General features: G+C 42.9%; 1 protein-coding gene across 6 annotated transcripts in view; it reads left to right on the top strand.

Moving 5' to 3' along the window:
* The window catches only part of LOC126252056 (glutamate-gated chloride channel), a 712,398-nt gene that overhangs the window by 540,401 nt on the left and 149,381 nt on the right, over positions 1-22,616 (top strand). For all 6 annotated transcript variants that reach the window (XM_049952925.1, XM_049952916.1, XM_049952908.1 and 3 more), the window contains 2 exons: positions 5,748-5,829; positions 19,091-19,203. In XM_049952925.1, the coding sequence (XP_049808882.1) occupies positions 5,753-5,829; positions 19,091-19,203 (190 nt within the window). In that variant the 5' untranslated portion in view covers positions 5,748-5,752. The remainder of the gene's footprint in view (positions 1-5,747; positions 5,830-19,090; positions 19,204-22,616) is intronic.

Genomic DNA, 22,616 nt, shown 5'->3' with positions numbered 1-22,616 from the left:
ATGTACGGTTTTAATGATGTGCAAAACAAACGAATAAATAAACAAAATACGAATTGAACTCACCGGATCTCAGTTTCTGTCTCACACATTCATTTATGTTTCTTTCCCTACCAATGCTACCAACATTACCAGTAACCCTATCACTTACTTCGCCATTTATGTACTGTCCCCCCCCAAGAACCATGGACCTTGCCGTTGGTTTGGGGGGGGGGGGGGGGGGCTTGCGTGCCTCAGCGATACAGATAGCCGTACCGTAGGTGCAACCACAACGGAGGAGTATCTGTTGAGAGACCAGACAAACGTGTGGTTCCTGAAGAGGAGCAGCAGCCTTTTCAGTAGTTGCAGGGGAAACAGTCTGGATGATTCACTGATTCACCTTGTAACATTAACCAAAACGGCCTTGCTGTGCTGGTACTGCGAACGGCTGAAAGCAAGGGGACACTACAGCCGTAATTTTTCCCGAGGGCATGCAGCTTTACTGTATGGTTAAATGATGATGGCGTCCTCTTGGGTCAAATATTTCGGAGGTAAACAATCCCCCATTCTGATCTCCGAGCGGGGGCTACTCAAGAGGACGTTGTTATCAGGAGAAAGAAAACTGGCATTCTACGGAACGGAGCGTGGAATGTCAGGCCCCTTAATAGGGCAGGTAGGTTAGAAAATTTAAAAAGGGAAATAGATAGGTTAAAGTTAGATGTAGTGGGAATTAGTGAAGTTCGGTGGCAGGAGGAAAAAGACTTCTGGTCAGATGAACACAGGGTTATAAATACAAAATCAAATAGGGGCATAGTGGTTAAATACCGGACTTGCGTTCGAGAGGACAGAGTTTCAAATCTCCGTCCAACCATTCAGAATTCGCTTTTACGTAATTTTTGCGACTCCTTTAAGGCGAAAGCGGGAATGGTTTTCTTGAAAACACGTTGCTGATTTCCATCCTCACACTTTTTCCCGTGGTTGGGGCCCATCTCTAATAACGGGATGCGGAATTCTTATACGTCTTCCTTCTACGTAATGGCGTTTAGATTCTGGTTGAATGTTTAAACAGATCAAACAACTAAGTCATCAGTTCCTATTCATCCCACAGGGCAGAAGCAATGTACCCAATCTGTCTGCGTATAAAGTAAAATCTGTGTGCAAGTGTGAGAAAGTGTTCTAAATGTCTGCGTAACGTGTATCTGAGGCGGAACGTGGGAAACAGCTCCTTATTCACCTAGTGGGATGTGGAAAACTTCCTAAAAGCCACATCGAGGCTGGCCAGCACACCGACCCTTCGTCGTTAACCTGCGGGGAGGATTCGGTCATGGGTTGACATATCTCCCCGTCCCAGAAACGGTCGCATTAACACACATGGCTACCAGTGGTGGGGGGAGGGGGGGGGCTTGTTCCTTTTCGCAGCAGCTTCCCACAATACTGATTTAATATCAGCCATTTGACAGCATTGACACAGAAATTTAGAAGTTGACTTATACCACCATTACTCTTGCTTCCTATTCATATAATCCAATCCCAAAAATTCCTTCACCCTATATGAAGTTTTTGTCGATGACTTCATTTGTTTATGGGACGTCCGTTTCTCGTGATAGTTGTGCGTTATGCGAATCTGAGACTGACTGTTGTCGAAGATACTCTTCAGTTTTTTGGGGGTGGCTTCCGCGGCCGCTTTTAAGAGACGGCGGAGCGCAGAGTACACGGCGGGCGCGCTTTGTCGCGGGGCACAATGCGCCCACTGACCGCATTGTTCTGTCCGCATTAGCCGCTTCCTGGCGCCGGATTAGAACGGCCCGCCTAAACAAAGCCCTCCCCGGGATTAATCAGCTAATATAAAACACCACAACACTGCTCGGCAGCTGCGTAAACAGCATTTTTCACCGCAACGTGGCTGGCGTGCCAGCGCGGAGGTAATAGGATAGCCTTATCTGCTGACAACAGGTACCTGCAAACACTCACCGGATTATGAACTGGTTGAACAGATATTTAAGCGCAAGCGTTGGGTAATTTTGCAATATACCACCATATATTCACTGACTGTATTGCACTTACAATTTCAACTTCTCAGATGAAACGCGTATTGGAGGAAAGAGAAACAAGACTTTTAACGTTCTAAACATAGGGTTCGATAAAAAGAGGGACGAGACTGCTCCTATTAATACTTATAAACACTTTGCCGTCCGCACGTCTCGTACAAATTTATTCACTTGACACTAGCAGCGCTAATTCGGATTACTTGGATTGTCGCCGGCCGTTCTTGACATTATCAGGAGATTATAAAATGGTACGTTTTACTAATCTCATCGTTAGTTCGCATAAGTTCTCAACCCTGTTCCCTTACTGTCATGAAATTTCGAAGATACACATACGTAAATAAATACAAAATTTGATTGTTTCATATATTTGTTTATTCAAAAAAATCAAATGTGTGCGAAATCTTATGGGACTTAACTGCTAATGTCATCAGTCCCTAAGGTTACACACTACTTAACCTAAATCAAGTGGCTCTGAGCACTATGGGACTCAACTGCTGTGGTCATCAGTCCCCTAGAACTTAGAACTACTTAAACCTAACTAACCTAAGGACATCACACACATCCATGCCCGAGGCAGGATTCGAACCTGCGACCGTAGCAGTCGCACGGTTAACCTAAATTGTCCTAAGGACAAACACACACACCCATGCCCGAGGGAGGTCTCGAACCTCCACCGGAACCAGCCGCACAGTCCATGATTGCAGATCCTTAGACCGCTCGGCTAATCCGGCGCGGCATTTGTTTATTTGTATTGTCTTTGGTACTTAGTATTTCTCTTTCATATGATATGCAGAAAACAGTCTCCAAGATGTAACGGAACTCCACAAGACTTGCAAATTAAGCTTGTTGTTCTTTTTTTTCTTTTTGGAACATACATGGCAGTTCCTTCGTTTTCGTTTATTCGTTTCGGAAATACGTAGGCCTACTAGTTGGTGTTGCTTTATGTGACCGGAAAGTTTGTCAACCGGATCATGATGAGACGAACGCGATGTAGTCGCAACTTCCAAGTTTTGCTCCGCGCATTCATCGTAAATAATAGTATCGTCTCTTTCGTCTGCCACGATGAAAGGGCACAAGTACTTAAAAAAACATAAAACTTATTGACATGTGTAACTTATTGTTACCTCAACAAAACACCAACAGAATGCAAAAGATACTGGAATGCTGTCGCCGGCCACTGCACTATGCTAACATCGCTGTGGTGTTGCCGCCCACTGAGCGACACTATGCAGACGACACCACGGTGGTGTCACCGGACGGCGTAGTGTTAATAAGTGACTGCGTGTCGGATTTTAACTATGTGCATAAGCCGTTGTTAGCGATAGCTGATAAGCAAATTATTGCTTCCCACCAGAAAATGTCGGGTGCATAGTCAGCGAAAAAACAACTAACGCAGTGAATCTGTATACTTAGAGAATGAATTCAGCTAGTGGTGAACGCCTTTTGGGTAGGACTTACTGGAATCAACAAACGTCTGTGTTAGGTCCTTTCAGTGTCAGGACAATTCCTAAACGGCGATAGGATTCAGTTTTGAGGATCACCGGCGACAAAACAAATTACGATGTTGCGTAAATATTTTCTAACGACTTCATCATCCGTCTGTCGAGCAAACAGAAAAGCTTTTTACGTGCTGATATTTGAAGTCGCACTCCGATGGACGTGTACTCAAGTGAAATGCCTTGTGTTCAAGCCTCATGGTTCATGGCACTCATGTGCTGAATGCTACATATTTCCAGCGAATGAGCAGAAGACGATTGACACAAGAGTCCAGTAGTATATACGTTAAGTCACACTTTCGTCTTTTGTAGACAGTATGTTCGGCTTTAGAGACTCATTTCTTGCAACTTTTTATCCGTTCGCTAATTAAGAACCGAATATGCAGCGGTGTATCAGAAGCTGTGGTATATAAGTCAATAAGAGGATTACTTGTTTAGCTAAAGTGACTCCTGAATTAGGCCTAGTTATTGTCAGTGATTTCACGCATGTATTGGTTCATTGTGGATAAATGCGAACAGAAAAGTCCCGTTTATATTAACCATTGTAAAGTTTAAGTTGGACAGTTGATATGTAAGGTTTTGTATAGTTTAAACAGAAATAATAAATGAGTGACACTTTGTATTAGGTTGGTACATAAGTTCGTAGCGTTTTTGTTTTGCATGCTGTTATTCCGGTTGCTATGCTTTTATTTATCCATTGTCATATATTATTTGTAGCTCACTATTGTGTTTTGAGTTTACTTATTGTCATTTGGAGATAATAAGTAGATCTGTGGAGACTAGAAAATGTAATGCCAAGTGGAGAAATCGGAACGTTTTGACATATTCTTCTGATTGAGTTGAATAGAAGGGCTACAGCAGCGGAGGCAGCCATAAACATTTGCACCATGAATGAGGATAATGCCTTTGGACATAAGACAGCAGCAAAATGATTTTCTCGTTTTTAGTTGGGTCGTTTTGACATTAGTGACTCTCCACGTTCAGAAAGGCCTTCGAGCTTTGATGAAGATCGTTTAAACGCATTAATGCACAATGATCCACGATACTGTGCTCGAGAAATAGCAGATATGATGAAATATGATCATTCCACCACCGTGCGACACTTGGATGCTATGGGGATGCTTCAAAAATGAGATGTTTGGATACTGTATGCTCTAAACCAAAATCACGAAAATCAGCGGGTGGACATCTCTGCTCGCTCGTTATCAACTGGCTCATGAATAACACAGACCATTCCTTTCCTGTATCATTACTGGTGACGAGAAATGGTGTCTTTATGCTAATGTATGGAAAAGAAACGAATGGATGAGGCCAAACAAAGCAGCAACTGAACGTACAAAGACCTGCACACAACCACAAAAGATAACGTTAACCGTCTAAGGGAACAGCGACGGCGTGGTGTACTACGAATTGTTTCCCCGAGGTGTATCATCACTGCTGACATTTTTTGTCGATAACTGAGACATTTTCAGACTCAATCCAAGAACTACGACTAGGAAGACCACGCGAAGCGATGCTTCTCTATGATAATGCCCGCCAGCATTCTGATAGACTGACAAAAGCAATATACACGAATTGGGTAGGGAAATCATTCCGCACCCAAGTTATTCATCTGATCTTGCACCCTCGGATTTCAGCTTTACCGCCCTCTATTGAACAGCTTTCAAGGAACTTCTTTTGCCGGCAGCCGTGGCCCAGCGGTTCTAGGCGATTCAGTCGGGAACCGCGCCACTGCTACGGTCGCAGGTTCGACTCCCGCCTAGGACATGGATGTGTGTGATGTCCTTAGGCTACTTAGGTTTAAGTAGTTCTAAGTTCTATGGGACTGATGACCTGAGATGTTAAGTCCCATAGGGCTCGGAGCCATTAGAACCATTTTTTGAACTTTTTGCCGTATGAAAATGCGCTCCGAACATTGCTGGAAGAATTTTTTAGCCTCAAACCCACGTGACTTCTATAGTCGCGGAATCAGAAAGTTTTCCCAACCTTGATAGATTGTAGTAAATAGCGAGAGAGAATACACAATTGATGATTGAAGCCCTGTTGACTTAATAAACTCATGGAAAAACGTTCGAGGTTATGTACCAACCTAATATTATATATAAGTGGGAGTGGTTACATAAACCTACTGGAAACTGAAAAGAAACATCATATTTCAGGTATGATCCCCATGCTACACTGTGATTCACTTGATGACATACTGAGATGTCATACGGTCTGCTTGCAGGAACCATGATGAGCGACCTCTGCAAGACGCCGTGGTGGCTTTGTGCGCTGCTGTTGCTGGCCGCCAACGTGCCAGATGCCTGGTAAGTGTCAAAACTGTCTTTCGTGACCTACCGTCGTTAATAAACAAGTCTGTTAGTTTCGTACATCACTGTCGACGTTTTCTGAAAGCTTCAGGCTGTGTCATTCATGATCTAAACAATGAAAAATGCACCAGTTACATATTTTTTCTTGCTTATTACAACGCGTTTCGAGAATTTATTTTCATTTTCATCTGTTTCATGAAAACGCTGGACACCGATTGATAGACATATAGGAGAAGATCTTAAGATATACCGCCACTTCGAAAAATCGCATACAATTGATTTAATGGAGGAGCTGGAAATTTCTGTACACCACAAACAGCAAAGAGAAAAAACTCTCAGTGACAAACTACACAGCGAATCACAAAGTTTTTTCAAAAGCTTTTCCTGCATATGACAATTTCAGTAGTATCCATAAATACAGTACGTACATATCTTCATATACACTACGAGAAAATGGAAACATAACCTATAATTCAGTAATCAGTAATGGTAAAATAAATTTTATAACTTACAGCTGGATGTATTATATAATGTAAACCACAGAAGATATAACACACCGGACTGTATACAAACTCTACGTAAACCATAATGTCGTAATAGGTCTGCGTTATGTTTTGATTACAAAAACAAAAGTGTAAGTGATGATTTGCGTGTGTGTGAAATTCTGTGTAATGGAAAGACACAATACTTTTAAACAGACAAACAAAAATACTATCTGTAGCATTAGCATATAAAAAATTCCAAGATTAATTTTGTCTGATTTTCCGACTGTAGTAAAACCTCAAAAAGACAAGAGACGCAGAAAATCACACATGCAAACATCACAGGAAATATGTGTCTATAAAAATACACTTTAAAATGAGAAAAATTCTTAAAAAAGTTGTGCTAAGTATGAAAAAATAAGTAATGGCGCAGTTTTTCATTATTTAAATCAGAAACAAGTTTCTCCTAACAGACTGATTAGTTATTGAATTTAAAATTAGTGGATGACTTTACTGTTGGCATAAACGTGTAAGCTTATTGTTTCTGTTATTTCAGGTCATTCCTAACAAGCAAACGCCTTTTTCCCTAAATTTTAGTATTATTCAACTGTGTTGCTTGTCAGCTTCGGTCGGATAAAGTCGCTTTACATATTTACTACTACAATAACTACGTTTGTATGATTGCGGTGTATGCACGTGACAGTGCTTAGAGAGTTAGCAGAGTAGACTCATTTAAGTACACAGTTGTGCTTCACGTCCAACCAAACAACAGTGTAACCCCTGGAATTACGCCGTACAAATTTGGCTATTAATCGGTAGCAATATTCGCTTGGGTCCCAAAGGGAATCCTCGGACGAATAGTCGTCAGAACTGAGTCAATTGTTAGCGCCATAATGTTGTCCAAGTAACGTGAAAATTACTGCATCGAGAAGGATACATGTGACAGAAATGAAGTTTAGTCTATAGTTTAGCAATATGAGAGTGTATAAATGATTTTGTACGCGATTCCTGCCTTTGAGAATTTAGAATATATGATGCTCCAACTGACATTAAACACCGCAGCAGCGAATCAGAGTTATCTGGGAAGCGTACCTGTGGAATAAAGCAACTCGCTGACTGGATATGTACAATGCACTAGCAGCGACTTTGGATTCATTTTGCCAAAATATTAGTGGCTACCCATATTACAGACTAGATCGATGGGTGACGTACCAGGTCGTCAGAGACGCAGTAGCACCCTTCTTGTTTAGAAGACACATTGTATAATTTTTGTCACACAAGACGAGGCACTGTGCCGCCGAAATATGGAACGTGGAGTAGCCTGAAAGACAGACCCTCTGACATTCCTCTTGTAACGGTTGCTGTTCACAGAGCTGTAAATACGAAGACTTCGAGATGAAATATTATATCGAATGGTAACTCAAACCACCGCGCTTGGTGTTTATCCACAATGGTTTCAACAGTGTACTGTAACTCGTCCAATACCTCTTCATTTTGGAACTCAGCACACTAGCGACGATGTCCACGCGCCAGTACAATCTGACGCTTTGTTTGTAATGTTCTCTGGAAGTTGATGCGATTGTGTTCAACCCACTGGTTCAACATTTGAGCATTGGTGTAGCAGCAGCATGCCGTGTCCAAACGTCACGGCGTGAGACGGATCAATCTGTTCCATCCCATCTTATAAGTAGAGGCCACGGCGTTGGGATCACGAATTTACTTCAAACTCTGTACACCTTTAGAAGGCCGTTAAAACAATGTACTGTACAAGTAGTAAGGTGCACTACTCTGGCAGTTCCGAGAAAATCGCAAGAGAAGTTTTACGTTTCTATTATGTAACCGATATATCTGTTCGTAGGTGCCGCAGGCTAGAGTTCATTGTGGTCAAGTGGTCAGCGTTCGAGCTTCGTAAGACTAACGTGTATGAGCCGACGGTTCGACTTCCGTTCAAACCTTCCTTTTGGTAGTACAACTGTAAATTCTGTGGCATTCAAAACATTTGCTCCTAGACTATTTGTTTTTGCTACATTAGCAACGTCTCACCGCGGCACAGGTTAGCTGCCAAATGTGACCTGCCTCTGTCTCTGCAGCTCGAAGCGTCGAGGTGCAAAGTAGTTGCGGGTACCTAAACAGACTGTATGTATAAGGGATTTCGCAAATCACAACAGGCATACATTTTCAGGAAAACTCTATGCTTTTACTTGTTTACTTGTCGTTAATTATAAATATGTTTGTTCTAATAATTAAATTTAATTAAAAACAGTAAGTAGTCAAATAACATGAAATTTACGAAAACTTCATGCTAATACACATGGTTTTCTTAATTACATTACCTCTAAAATGTCATATAAAAGCCCGCATCTCGTGGTCGTGCGGTAGCGTTCTCGCTTCCCACGCCCGGGTTCCCGGGTTCGATTCCCGGCGGGGTCGGGGATTTTCTCTGCCTCGTGATGGCTGGGTGTTGTGTGCTGTCCTTAGATTAGTTAGGTTTAAGTAGTTCTAAGTTCTAGGGGACTTATGACCACAGCAGTTGAGTCCCATAGTGCTCAGAGCCATTTGAACCACTTTTTTTTGTCATATAAATTAAATAATATGACCAGTGACGAAAAAAATTTGATTAGAAATTAAGTTTGAGCTGGAGTCGAACCGTCGCCTCTTACAAGCTCATCCCAGGTAGCTCGAGCGCTAACCAGTTAACCACCATGAACTCTAATGTCGGGCACTTACGAACAGAAACATCAGGTCCATAATTGACGCGTAAAACTTCTCTTGCGATTTTCTCAGAATTGCCAGGGTAGACTGCCTTACTACTTATACATTATGTTGTTTTAATGGCCTACAAAATGTGTACAAAGTTTGAAGTACATCTGTGATCCCAACATCGCGGGCTCCCCTTCTTAGGCACGTGTTAATATTTCAGCCTATGACGTCGGCGAAGCCTACTGCCGCATGGTTTCACGTGTCTACTTTGTTCGGCCGCTCTTCAGCCTGACTCTTGCGATCGCACGAAAGCGCCTCTCAGCCTGCATGTACGCCACGTCCCCGCCTCTTTAATCACTTGTTGCTGGCACACTGTTCTTAAAGGCAGCAAGTTTACATGTTTCCGAACATGGTTTCTGCATGATGCAATATGTTAGGGGATTAAATTGATGAGTACATGTTCAGCTCTGCAGCTAGCTTCCTTCTCTCAGTGTTCATACACTGCCTAGTCAAATTAAGATGAACACCGCCTACGTTTGAGTCAATGTTCCATAACCACTCACAAAGGCAAGTGGCAGTACTAGCAGCGGAGGGTATACAGGGATTAAATTTAAAGTTGGCAAACCAGAATAACTCGAAAAATAAGCTTCACACGAAAAAATGTGTAGAATCCAAAGTTGATTATTTTCGAGGGGGACATCTGCTGGTGCTAAAATTAGCCCGCCACCCCAGGCCCATGGGAGTGGGGCGGGAGGAAACTTTAAAATTTCAAATAGGAGCCCCCATTTCTTGTTGCAGAATCAGATTCTACATTTAAAAAACTACGTACATTTTGTTCAAAATGGCTCTGAGCACTATGGGACTCAACTTCTGAGGTCATTAGTCCCCTAGAACTTAGAACTACTTAAACCTAACTAACCTAAGGACATCACAAACATCCATGCCCGAGGCAGGATTCGAACCTGCGACCGTAGCGGTCTTGCGGTTCCAGACTGCAGCGCCTTTAACCGCGCGGCCACTTCGGCCGGCGTACATTTTGTCTTCAACATTTTTTTCGTTCTTGGTAGCTGGCGCTTTAATTCAAGAAAATCCATGTTCTAATTTTTGCGTGGAAAATGGTTACGGATAAATAAAAAATATTCTGATTCGCTAAAACTAAGACTCTCCCTCTCTCCCCATAGGGTGGGGTCTGAGAGAGAGGAATTGAATTTTACAAATGTTGACCCCCAGTGGGCTGGGGTGGCGGGCTAATTTTAGCACCAGCAGATGTCTCCCTCGAAAATAATCAACTTTGGATTCTACACATTTTTTCGTGTTAAGCTTATTTTTCGAGTTATTCTGGTTTGTCAGCTTAAAATTTACACCCTGCATAAAGCGTGTTGGGGGAAGCAAAAGTGCAGTCGTTGTCGTAATGAGGAAACCGAGCGATTTATCTGACGTCCTGAAGCACATAATCATTTGCTTTCGGGGAAAGGGTGAAAGCATTTTTGAAACGGCTAAGTTTGAGGAGTGATCGCGTGCCTCCGTGGTTAAAGTATACCGTGCAAGGAAAAATGGCGCTATCCAAAATCAGCGTCGAGGCAACTGTTCTGCATCACTGGTCATAGATGAGAGGGGTGAACGAAGGCTGCGGAGATGTGTACGGGCGAACAGATGTGCAACTGTTGAGCAACTGACCGCCCAGATGAACCAACAAGATATTAGCAGTGTCTCCTCAACGGCCGTTCAGCGAAAGTTGCTGTGTATGGGCCTCCGCAACACGCGCCTGGTTCATGCACCTGTGCTGTTTGCTGTTCATTGGAGATAAAGGCTGGAATTTACACGCCAGTGCCGCAGTTGGACGTGCACTGAGTGGTGACAGAAGCCTTTTCAGATGAATCACGTTTTATGCCCCATCGGACAGGTGTTGGCGTGTAGGCGTAAAACGTCTGTAAGCAAACACCCTGCAACAATCGAGGGAGCGTTATTGTCTGGGGAACGGTTTCGTCGCTTTCCATGGGTGATCTCGTCACTCTGGAATGCACAGTGGATCAACACTTGCGTGCATCTATTCTTCGAGACCATGTCCACCCCTACATGCAGTTAGATTTTCCTCTGCATGATGGAATCTTCCAGCAGGATAATGCAACGTGTCACAGCTCGCGGTGTACTTGCGCCATTCGAGGAGTTGCAGGATGAGTTTACCGTACTCCTCTGGACAACAATCTCGTCGGATTGAAAGATATTGGAGAATCTGTGTGACCACATCGATCGGGCTGTTTGCCCAGTGGATCTCAACCGAGAAACCTAGCGCAGCTAGCCACAGTAGTGGAGTCGGCATGGCTCCACATCCCTGTGGCTACCTTCAAGTACCTCACAGACTGTCTTCCTGCTCGTGTTGCAGTGATCCGCGCTGTAAAAGATGGTTATTCAGGAGTCTGACAGGTGGTCACATTAATGTGACTGGACAACGTATTTTAGTGTTGTCTTTTGGGTTCTGTATAGGAATCTCATATTATTATGACTATTAGCAAATACTAGGAGTAGTTAATATGTAGAGCACTGAAAGCTGATAGACGGCCCGGCTGTGAAGTCTGACTTGAACCGTGCTACCTGCAGTTCACAGTGACGGCACAGGTTCACAATCGATGGACCGGAAATAACGATTGAAATCAACAGCAAAATATCAGAACGTTGGATTTGAAGACGAGGAAAATATGCAAAGGACTGGAAAAAATTTTGAGTCTGTTGGATGTCGATCATTTTTGCTTTAGGAAAGGTAAAAGCAGCAGAAAGGTGGTTCTGAAGTTCCTTTTAAGAATAGTAGCAAGACTTAAGGAAAACGACGACACTGTCATGGAATTCGTGATCCCAGGAAAAGTGTCTGATAATGTAAAATGGTGCAAGGTGTTTGAAATCCTCGTAGAAGTGAGTATAAGCTATAAAGAAAAACGGGTAATGGACAATATTTACGAGAAACGAGAGAGAACAATAACACTGGAAGATCAAGACAGGAATGCCGCGATTAAAAGCAACGTGTGGAAAGATTGCAGGCTTTTTCCTTACTTTTCAGCCGGTACATCGAAGAAGCAATGACGGAAGAAAAAAAGAAAGGCTCAGGAGGGGGATTACAATTCGGGGTGAAATGACATCAATGATAAGATTCGCTGATGGCTCTGCTATCCTCAGTGAAAGCGAGGGAGAATTACTGGACATGTTAACTGTAATCAGGAGCCTAATGAGTACAGAATATGGTCTGACAGTAAACCAAAGAAAGACGAAAGTAATGAGGAGTATCAGAATTGAGATTAGCAGAAACTTAACATCAGAACAGGGGACCTCGTGGAAGACCAAGCGAACGAATTGTGTAAGCTGTAAACAAAATAGCGCATGGCAAAGGAAGGAGTATGGAAGAAGCAGGCAAAGGTGGCAATCATTGTTAAAAGAAGTCTACTAGTATCAAACGTATGTCTCCAATGAAGGAAAACATTTCTGAGAATGTGCGTCTGGAACACAGCCTTATATGGAAGAGAATGTGGACTTAGGAGAAAACCAGTAAAGAAGAGAACTGAAGTATTTGAGATATGGTGCTACGAAAGGATGCTGAAAATTTAGCGGACTGAGGATGACGGCTAGGAAAAGAAACAGTGGAAAGAATGAGCATGATAAGTCGTGTGTTAAGACGTCAGGGAATAATTTCCAAGGTACTAAAGGTAGCTGCAGGGGGTGAAAACTGTAAGGGAAATAGTAGATTTGAATACATCCAACAAATAATTGAGAAGATAGAGTTAAATGCTACTCTGGAATGAAGAGCTTAGCATAGTAGAAGAAATCGGGGATGGCCGCTTCAAACTAACAAGAAGGCTGATGAACACGCTACCATTCCTACTCTTAAGGAAATCCGCTCCAGTCTGTGGATTCCGATATATCTGGTACAAGCAGCGGCCTTAAGATTGATTCATAAAACCTAGTCACAGCAGAATTTCTAAATTATGGATTAGCGCATTCACTGACCGACGCGTAGTTCATTGCAATAAGCTGCTCCACTGCAGCTCCTTAGTTATCATCCCTGACCCTTTATGAACAACATTATTCCTCGTGTCAGTGGGAAAAAGTATTTTCAGTACAGTAATGGACATATAAGAAATACCCAAGACCGCTGCTTTTTATATACTCCTGCCACATGTTGTGATGTCGTTGATATGAGTGAAAATTTACACTCCTGGAAATGGAAAAAAGAACACATTGACACCGGTGTGTCAGACCCACCATACTTGCTCCGGACACTGCGAGAGGGCTGTACAAGCAATGATCACACGCACGGCACAGCGGACACACCAGGAACCGCGGTGTTGGCCGTCGAATGGCGCTAGCTGCGCAGCATTTGTGCACCGCCGCCGTCAGTGTCAGCCAGTTTGCCGTGGCATACGGAGCTCCATCGCAGTCTTTAACAATGGTAGCATGCCGCGACAGCGTGGACGTGAACCGTATGTGCAGTTGACAGACTTTGAGCGAGGGCGTATAGTGGGCATGCGGGAGGCCGGGTGGACGTACCGCCGAATTGCTCAACACGTGGGGCGTGAGGTCTCCACAGTACATCGATGCTGTCGCCAGTGGTCGGCGGAAGGTGCACGTGCCCGTCGACCTGGGACCGGACCGCAGCGACGCACGGATGCACGCCAAGACCGTAGGATCCTACGCAGTGCCGTAGGGGACCGCACCGCCACTTCCCAGCAAATTAGGGACACTGTTGCTCCTGGGGTATCGGCGAGGACCATTCGCAACCGTCTCCATGAAGCTGGGCTACGGTCCCGCACACCGTTAGGCCGTCTTCCGCTCACGCCCCAACATCGTGCAGCCCGCCTCCAGTGGTGTCGCGACAGGCGTGAATGGAGGGACGAATGGAGACGTGTCGTCTTCAGCGATGAGAGTCGCTTCTGCCTTGGTGCCAATGATGGTCGTATGCGTGTTTGGCGCCGTGCAGGTGAGCGCCACAATCAGGACTGCATACGACCGAGGCACACAGGGCCAACACCCGGCATCATGGTGTGGGGAGCGATCTCCTACACTGGCCGTACACCACTGGTGATCGTCGAGGGGACACAGAATAGTGCACGGTACATCCAAACCGTCATCGAACCCATCGTTCTACCATTCCTCGACCGGCAAGGGAACTTGCTGTTCCAACAGGACAATGCACGTCCGCATGTATCCCGTGCCACCCAACGTGCTCTAGAAGGTGTAAGTCAACTACCCTGGCCAGCAAGATCTCCGGATCTGTCCCCCATTGAGCATGTTTGGGACTGGATGAATCGTCGTCTCACGCGGTCTGCACGTCCAGCACGAACGCTGGTCCAACTGAGGCGCCAGGTGGAAATGGCATGGCAAGCCGTTCCACAGGACTACATCCAGCATCTCTACGATCGTCTCCATGGGAGAATAGCAGCCTGCATTGCTGCGAAAGGTGGATATACACTGTACTAGTGCCGACATTGTGCATGCTCTGTTGCCTGTGTCTATGTGCCTGTGGTTCTGTTAGTGTGATCATGTGATGTATCTGACCCCAGGAATGTGTCAATAAAGTTTCCCCTTCCTGGGACAATGAATTCACGGTGTTCTTATTTCAATTTCCAGGAGTGTATATTTGTTGGGTTTAGTACATCTTGCACAATAATTTAGTGTGGTGAAAAATGGGTTGTTGTTATTGTTTACCTTGCAGATGATAGAGCAATAAACGTAAATACTTTGGTTTTAAAACAAGTGTATGAAAAAATACTTGCGAATAGACAGAAAACGGAAAAGAAAAAAAATCATCTTTTTTCCGGAAAATGCATCTACCCAAAAACATGTTTTGGCAATACGAAAACTGCAGATCTGTCATAAGGATGTTTGGAACGTCTATCCTGTTTATCAGAATCGGCGTCATCTGACTTCCACTAATTTACACTGTAACTGGCACACATTTTCATTCCACTGAAGAGGATGTGGTGAACATAGGGGAATATATTTTTAGATCTACGAGAATTACACTTCGGGAAATAACGTTGGAAATAGTGCGTTCATTTAAAGATGGATTAAATCGAACAATACAGTCTTCATCTGCTACGTCTTGAATTTTCTCTACCTACTCCCGTATCCTTGGAAATGAAACATCCAACGGTAACGTTCTGGCATTCGAATAATCTCTTTTAACGATGACAACAACAAATCCAGTTTCGTTTGATTCGTACTACCGAGTTAAAATGTTGAATTTGGTTGTTGAGAAATGACCTCATAGCCATTAAAATAGGCAGTGACGGTTTTAGACAACGTGGAATACCTCAGTGTTGTCCTGAGTAAGAACTGAGAGGCGGCTTTTGACGTTATTTGCACTGGTTGTCGATATCCGCTCAGGAACTGGATCGTGCAGGTAATGGCAATGAGTGCCAGTGCTGCTTATAGGGCTCTTTATTGGAGGGGTAGGGCCAGCGTACGCTTACAGACTAGCCTTTCGAACAGCAACTGCGGGCTCCTTGAGTGCAACGTTCGGATCTGACGAATGAGCCACTCTCTAGCTTGTGCCACGACAGACACTTAGAGCAGTTACGCTTTAAGTTCTATCTATTGGAGCATAGTGGAGAAGAGAAGATGCAAAAATCGGGCGTAGGCATAAATGTAGGTACCCCTCTCCAAAAGGGTATGGGAGGTTCTGACGACGGGCGTTCGGCACTATAAACGGCACCGCTTGCTTATAGAAGATACCAGTAAACAGCTGGAAACTTCCTTTCAACTACTGCGGATTGTAAAGTCGCTTACTGTGCGAATTGGAATTTTTCTAGAGTACAAACATTTGCCAGATGTGAAAACGTTTTCTTTTCATGTCTTTATGGTTAGTTTAAAACAATTTCACAGTGATATACGGAAAGCAGAATACTAAGCTACTTTTAAAAACACGTCTGTAGTCACCCACGTCTTTACCTTACATGTGACAGGGGCCACCTGGCTTACGTGTGGTTAGTGTAAATATAGGCCGTCTTTAAACACGGCAGAATTCCATGGGGATTTCAAATGCGGATTCTCTGTTCGACAAGTCTCCTGTCCCCAACATTAAGAAGAGAACCACCAAATCGGGACGCAAAGCAGCGATCACTAATCTCATCACTATTTATTTATTTATCGTATGGCAATACATATACAAAGATTACAAAACTACTATACGTCAACATTTTAGCACAGCTCTTCACAAATCTTCAAGGCAAATATCTAAAGCCAAGAAGCAGAGGCAGCCAGATAATCTCAAAGATCGCCTGGCTAAAATGAATTTGACACAAGATACGGACTCACGCGTTTCTCCTCAGGACCATCCAGCTGCAAACTTTGGAAACCTCATCACTCAACGCCATGCAAAGATCAGCTGACCAAATCGCCCGACAAAAGCGCTGTCAAGAGGACGACAATGAGTTTTTCCGGGGCTGGAGACTGGCTAGTGGGCAGGCCTGGCGGAAATACGACATACCTTGAGAAAAATAAAATTCGACGCACGAAACGATCCAATTCTGCAGCAGACTCCTGCGATCCTCCTCTTGTGGACAGCGATAACGACCTCGTCATCGACGCTGCGGGTACACCAGACTTAAGTCGTGCAGCCTGCACCTTTGGTGATGAAAATTCTTTCAAGACATTTACGGAAAAGTGTGGGTTAAATGGGTCATGTGCCAACTCTGGATTTAGTTAGGTAGCTGTGGGGCTGAAGGAGACATATAAGTTTGCGATTTCTGTAAATAAATTTTGATTCAATTTTAATTGAAATTGGTTAAATAAACAAGTTGTTATTTGTAGACTAGTTTCCTGTTTAGTAATGTTTTATCCACCTTTATCAAAACATTTTAAAAGATTAAAGATTATTGTGACTTTTTTGTGTAGGGCCAATATTGGCAACTGATTTTTAGCTCTATTTTACAAGATTTTTTAAATCTCCGTTTTCGAATAGAAATAACTGATGTTAATCATTGCTTTGCCTGCTGTCATTTAATAAAGTTGTTATAGTTGTTAGTGAAGATAAAAAAATATAGAGTTTCCCAAAAGAAGGTACCTTTAAGTCTGGACTGAAAGGCATCTGTGATTTCTGAAGTCACAAAAGTTTGTTTTCCAGGATTTTTCATATCTATGTAACTGGCCATAAAATTATGACCAGACCTCTTGTGCAACACAACTGTGACCTTGCGTATGTAAGATGTCCACAAATGTCTTTCATAGAGGGCGACTCAGCTAATGGATTTACTTAGGTAGCTGTGGGGCTGAAGCAGATATTTAAGTTTGCGATTTCTGTAAAGAACTTTTGATTCGATTTTAGTTTAAGTGGTTAAATAAACAAGGTGTTATTTGTAGACTAGTTTACTGTTTAGTAATGTTTTATCCACCTTTATCAAAACATTTTAAAAAATTAAAAATTATTGTGACTTTTTTTGTGTAGGGCCAATACGCCACTACCCCTTCAAAACCATGTGTGAGAGTTTCACATTTTATTGTTCGCTACCTCCAAACTATCAGTCCTACAGAAAAACTGAATGAGACATTGATGTAGGAAAATAAATCTAGTTAAAGTTTTTCATGGGATACGTTTTCGCTAGTGAGCGCAATTTTCGAATTATTCAAGAGAAGTTACAAAAGTGATCTTCAAACGCGTTTTACTTTAGTAGCGCGAAAAACCGTGGCCTCAAGCGAAGTCGTGTCACGTTACAAAATTTAACTACATTAAAAATCATGCAACAAGGTCATGTTCATTGCTTCTGTAGGATTAATAGTTTGCGCATAGAGAGCGAGATAATATAAAAATCTCATGCGTGGTTTTTGAATATGATGCGTGTTGCTTAAAACCCGTAGGTAGGAGCAGCAGAATCGCGGTGTGTGTCAACAGAATTGCGAAACATATACAAAAGCTACTCAGGACGGATGGAACAATCGGTCGCGAAATGGAAACCACAGTAAAAAGAAAAAAATGTTTTATTTGCGACAGTTTGCTTCACCTTCCAGACCGAGCGAGGTGGCGCAGTGGTTAGACACTGGACTCGCATTCGGAAGGACGACGGTTCAATCCCGCGTCCGGCCATCCTGATTTAGGTTTTCCGTGATTTCCCTAAATCGCTCCAGGAAAATGCCGGGATGGTTCCTTTCAAAGGGCACGGCCGACTTCCTTCCCCGTCCTTCCCTAGTCCGATGAGACCGATGACCTCGCTGTCTGGTCTTCCCCAAAACAACCCAACCCAACTCACCTTCCAGATACTTCCCTACATAGTAGCCGTTCCGCCATAGACAACTGTCGTAGCGTTGTACCAACTTCCAAAACCCCTGTCATAGAAGGCAGTCGAATGTGCTGCCGCCACTTCCCTGCGCTCGTGTGCAGTTCTTTGTCTGTGTCAGAACGTTGTCTTAATAGCCTTCGGTTCATGTGAGCAGAGATGGACATCAGAGGGGGCCAAGTCCAGGCTTTATGGTTGATGATCAAACACTTCTCATGGAAAACACTGCAGGGCCATGGTCGTTGCCCTGCAGTGTGCGGTCGGGACTTATCATGAAGAAGGAAACACATGGCAAGTACGTTATGTAGGGTTGCATGAAATCAGGAGAAACCCCTCAGCGGGCACCTATACTTGGCGGCAGAACTATTGTTCTACGCATCTCACTGTGTACTCAGGCCTGAATAGAGCGACGTAACGTGATCGACAGGTTTAGTAGAGACACTGCCCAACACAACTGTGCAAAACTTCATCGAATTTTCACTGTTGTTTCCATTTCGTGACCTATCGAACCTTAATTTTCGAATAGCCGTCGTATGAAGAATTTACTAAACTGTTTCCTACTGAGATCCTTGAAACATCATTCTTAGGCCAGCTGAGTTCTTTCCTGTTGAACGAAATTACTTATTTTTTGGACTACTATGATCTGTTATACCGAGTATAACCATAGACACTTAATTCAGTATTGGTGTTGGAAGAGATACTGTATGTTATGTGGTGTGTGTGTGCAGTTGCGACGGAGAATGAATGAGTGAGTGTGTGAGAGAGACAGCCGAGCATGGTTGGTATCGTGATGGGAGGCAGGGCGCGTTTGTGTGTCAGGTGCACGCAGCAGAAGATGAACTTCCGCGAGAAGGAGAAACAGGTGCTGGACCAGATCCTGGGGCCAGGTCGCTACGACGCGCGTATCCGGCCGTCGGGGATCAACGGCACAGGTGGGTGTGTGCGCAGAGCAGCCGGCCTAGCCGCAGGCGCAAACTTCATAAAAAGACATAACGCATAACTAAAAGCACACACAAATATGAAATTAACGTTCATACTGTATACTGAGGCTCTATACATCAATAAGCATGCTTCACTATGCTCACGCTCTTCCATTTCTGTGGGGGTAGCGATAGACAGCAGCTATCCTTGCAATCAAAAGTCAGGGGTAGAACAAACCGTTAACATCGACAAAAAATTGACTTTCTCAGAGCAAAGTAATGAAGGGGAGAGATACCTAAATTGGTACACATGTAATGACAACGGGGACGTGCACATTTACATTGTGTCTCAAAAACCTGAATTCAAATTGGTCGCATGAGCTGACGGCTGAAACAAATGCGTGAGAGTATTAGTACCGCAAATGAAAAATTACTTTGCTTTCGATCTAACGAACAGCCATTATTTTCCGTGAATATATGAAATCTGTTAAAATGGTCATTTGTTTTACATTTCTGTTTTTAAGGCCACCCCTTCTACTACTTAACGTGCCACTATTTATTTGTAACACTCCTCTTCGTTTCCTTCCCTGCAGTATCTTAAATTGTGACTACGTAATAATTACGAGTAATACTTCCACGTAATACTTCCAACACGTATCCTCTAAATTCTATCAACCGACCTAATTCCATGCGTAATTTTTCCTTGACTGAAACTGTTGTGTGAAATAACCTGACTGTCAGCGATACTTCGAATAAGATCATTTTTGGCCTAGGAAGTTACATCTTGCATCTGCTGTAAACTCTTACTTCTGTTTCAAATACTATTGTTTCCCACATTTTCTGTCCTATAACGATAATGTTTATTTCTTCTGTAAACGTGTCACACGTCACTGAATTCGCTTTCGGCATATCTGTTGCATAGTTCCCTATCCACCATCCGGATTCAGGTTGTTTGTGGTTTGCATAGATCTTTCAGTATAAATACTGGGAACATTCCCTTGGAAAGGACACGACCGATTCCTTTCCTCACCGTTCCTCAATCTGAGTTGAGTCTTTTATGTTCTCGTCGTCGACGGGATGTTAAAGTATAATCTTAGTTCCTTCTTTCTTATATGCTCACCACTCTGGAGACATCAACTTTACGTTATTGCTGAGAATATGGTAAAATTTCTCTGAATATCCCTTGAGTCATGAATTTATGATTGGAAATAGAAGTAAGATTCCTACGTCTGTTCTATTCCCTTGAGCTTCACGCCAACTGCCGTCTTTCGGGTGCCGTACGGAGGGGCATGGAGCCAGCACACAGCTCTCCCAGCCGTTGACGGCTTTCTTCGCTACGAAGCCGTTACTTTTCACTCAAGTAACTTCTCAGTTGGCATCACGAGACCGGGAATCGGACCCCGATCTTCGGCATAGAAATCAGACGCACTGACCACTCAGCTACGGAGGTGGACTTCTTCCAGTTTAAGGATAAGAAAAATTATTCTGTTCCGCTCAGTATATTGTCATAGGTCGAAGTAATACTTTGTCTTTTAAGGGTTGTTAGCGCAGATTTCGTTAAAATTGAGTCAAAAATATTTTCGAAGTGTACGGATCCCAAACAAAACAGTGATTCGCATTCATTGCTCCTTTCTGTTTTTCGTTCACCACTTGCAAGTGGTTCATTATGCGGCAGCGACTTCCTCTGCCTTATTTTTCCATGGAGTTGATAAAAAGTTAAATGAATATCTTGTCCGTTAAGGAGAGTATTTGTACGTTAGTCGTTTCTTTATGTCATGTCTATTTCATTTCTCGTGATGCAGAATAATAATATATTGTTCTTCTCCTTAACTATACTAACGTATGTCCACTATATTCCTGGTATCACATGCTTCCATTGAAAAATATTTCCTGCGTTTTTGCCTTACTTTAGAATTTAAATCTCTCATTATCATCTTGTAGTGGCATTTACAATATTTTATCAGTTACTCACAGTAGAGTCCTCCTACTCATCGGAATGATTTCAATGTAGAATCTTTATTTACAGTTTTAAAACAAGATTCTGAGCTTACTTCGCTATCTGAAATATTGCTTTTAATTTTAGCGCTTATAATAAACAAAAACATGTGAATTCCCTTCCTACTCGGATCCTCTGTAGTTAAAGCTATGTTCCCATTTCTTGCTGTTCGTACTTTGTTTCTACGCCGCACAGCTAATACACCGAATTGATCCAATGTAATCTTATTTAACTCTTCTTCCAACTCTAGTAACTTTCCTTGGAATTCTAAAGTTCTTTCTCCCTAAATGAGTATTAGTGGAGGCAGTTAGTAATGTAGGATCCGCGTTATTGTCTGTAGAGCCAAACGTCGAGTAGCAAGATGCTGGCGTCCAAATACTTGGACGTGCTCCTCGGTCTGAAACTAATGAATTTTCTGGCTCCACTACTCCAAGTATTATGTCAATTGGGCTGAAATACGTGACAGTAAGGCCTCTGACAACACTACACGTGGTACGTCAGCCTTCCAGGAACCGTAGACACGTAAAAAGTACTGAACCTCGGCAGAGATGTACTCTTAATAGTCTCATCCTCGTTAAGAATCTCCTGACCAATCGTCAGCAATGAGTGTCTGTAGTCACTCTTGTCAAATGGCAGGAAAGTCGGTCTTTGTATTAACCATAATACATTTAGCCATAAACCTCAACGTAAGCGGACTAATACAGCGATCTTTCTTGGCTACTTCTGCACGTTAAGAGAGTATAGTTAAGCATGCTTTGAGTTTTATGAGCTGAGTATGTGACACATATTAAATAAATACCTAGGTTTATTATGTCCTGTTCAAATACTCTGTCTTCTGCAGGCATTTTCTAAACGGGGACGCATACTGTATTGCAATGACGGTATTTTATCTATACGCCAGGCGGCAGTTTTTGCGTCAGTTATTTCCCTTATCAGTAATGATGTCTATCGGAGACATAATTTAATGACTGACACTACAAAGTGCTTCCCTTAGTCACAACTTTAAGCTTTTCATAGATGATTCAAAAATGCTTACGACGTAGCCACCAGCTTTTAATTATGTGTGCCTAAAATGTTCTGTTATTCGGCAAAACTTAATTAAAAAGCTACCAGAACAGTTGTCGCACACTAGATTATCTACAACCTCTTCAGTTCGAAAATGATTTACAGAGAAGTCTAGAAAGGTTTTTACTTGTTCACTATTCCAGTTATTATTCTTATTTGTATTGCAATTTTTACTGATGAGTCTTGCACATCGAGGGCAACGTATTTCTAGCTAAGAACACCTACCTATAATTCTTGGAGTAACAGATAAAGTATAAGTTACATGTGCATTAATCACAAAATCACACAGAATGAAAAGTGATTTAATTTTTTACTGTTCCCTGTTCATTTAATTGGGGACGTTCCTCACCAGCTAACTTTCTTT

Source organism: Schistocerca nitens, chromosome 1, assembly GCF_023898315.1.
Source record: "Schistocerca nitens isolate TAMUIC-IGC-003100 chromosome 1, iqSchNite1.1, whole genome shotgun sequence".
NCBI classification, from domain to species: Eukaryota; Metazoa; Arthropoda; class Insecta; order Orthoptera; family Acrididae; genus Schistocerca; species Schistocerca nitens.
This window is presented reverse-complemented; position numbering and strand designations above follow the sequence as displayed.